The following is a 1,682-nucleotide window of genomic DNA, read 5'->3' on the forward strand; positions in this document are numbered from 1 at the left end:
TCTTGTGATCCAAATAACCAAAAATAATTAATCATACATTAAAGTAATAAAATTTTAACATGCACTGTAGACCACCCAAATTTGGTGTGGAATCTCGAGCGCTAGCAGCTAAAATCTATGCCAGCCATGCTTCACATGCTGCTTTCCCACTATGAATATATGTGTAGTTAATTTATTACTGATTATTATTTCCAATATATATGTTCAATAGTACGATCACTCTAATTTGCACTCTATAAATACCACTTTCACAATCTTCATTATCACAAAATAAATTAAGTGAAGATATATACAGAGAGATGGATTCCAAAAGTTCTTCAACCCTTGCTCTATTCCTCTCTGTCAACTTTCTCTTTTGTGTCCTTGCAAGTGGCTGTTACACCTGTCCTCAGCAGCCTCATCAGCCAATCACAAACCCTAAACCAAACCCAATTCCAAGTGCTGCCTCAAAGAGCTGCCCGAGAGATAGCCTAAAATTGGGGGTTTGTGCCAAGTTGCTTAATGGGGTAGTTGGGGCAGTTGTTGGGAACCCACCAGATCACCCTTGTTGTGCTTTGCTTGAAGGCCTTGTTGACCTTGAAGTTGCTGTGTGCCTCTGCACTGCCATTAAAGCCAACATCCTTGGTATCAACCTTAACATTCCCATTGCTTTGAGCTTGATCATTGATGGTTGTGCAAAGAATGTCCCTGCGGGCTTCAAATGTGCATAAGAAACTATATCTTGTCCTATTTGTATTTCTCGTAAGTGAGGCAAAGCATGCTAGGTTGATTTCTTTCTTGTATTTGGTTAACAAGACGATGTTTATTTTCCTCTGCCAAGTTTTCAATATCTCTTACATTGAGATTACAATTCGAATTCTAATTCCCTAAGGCAGTTTTGAAGTTTTACTAAGTTTTACTTCAATGTGTACGATATATGCTTTATATATTTAATGTTTGTCTCTATACACACACGCACCATATGTGTGTAAAATATACTTATACGCACACAAAAAAGTGAGAAGATAATCAGTTAGTAACTGCTGCATGGGAGCTCTCTTACATACAGCTGAGCGGAATGCTTCATCACTTTCTTTTTAAGAGGGCTCGAGCTTATGCCAACCGCATGGTAAATGAATCTCTAGATTTAACCATCTTTTGATTAGACAAGGCATCTTTGTGTGTGAACTGAATAATAATGATGAATGATTTCCTGTGAAGAACTGTCGGTACGATACATTAATTGTCCCACATAGAAGAATATTTTTATATAATGAGTATATTACGCAATAAATCTCCTTAAATAGTATCGATGTCGTTTGAAATAGAACTCCGCACTTGATTAGTTGTCCCACTCACTTTTGAGTACGGGTAGCAAACAAAACCCCACGGTTGGAGGTCACATGGCCTAACCCAACCCCATATATTCAGAGAACATTAAACGGGTACACCGTCATGTGGCGTTTTGTGCCAATAAAATAAGAACATGTGCCCACTAACTTACATGTCTTTATTTCATAGGAATGAGACGACACCGTGACGGTATATCACTGTCACGTAAATTCTTCTCCTATATTGTATATGATTCTTTTTAATCAGATAAAATGTATAGGAGGAATACCACATTGTTGTTAGGAGTATAAGAACGTGTTGTTAAGATGTTGACAAGTGTCAATAGATTAGAAAGTTAGATACAAACTGTT

The 1,682-nt window shown here is 37.4% G+C and overlaps 1 protein-coding gene across 1 annotated transcript; it reads left to right on the top strand.

Annotated features, from left to right (window-relative positions):
- The first annotated feature begins 299 nt into the window (after positions 1-299).
- LOC137709977 (14 kDa proline-rich protein DC2.15-like) lies at positions 300-710 on the top strand. The gene has a single exon (XM_068448951.1). It carries the CDS (start codon positions 300-302, stop codon positions 708-710), a length of 411 nt encoding a protein of 136 aa, XP_068305052.1.
- The last annotated feature ends 972 nt before the right edge of the window (positions 711-1,682 follow it).

Source organism: Pyrus communis, chromosome 12 (assembly GCF_963583255.1).
Source record: "Pyrus communis chromosome 12, drPyrComm1.1, whole genome shotgun sequence".
Taxonomy (NCBI): domain Eukaryota; kingdom Viridiplantae; phylum Streptophyta; class Magnoliopsida; order Rosales; family Rosaceae; genus Pyrus; species Pyrus communis.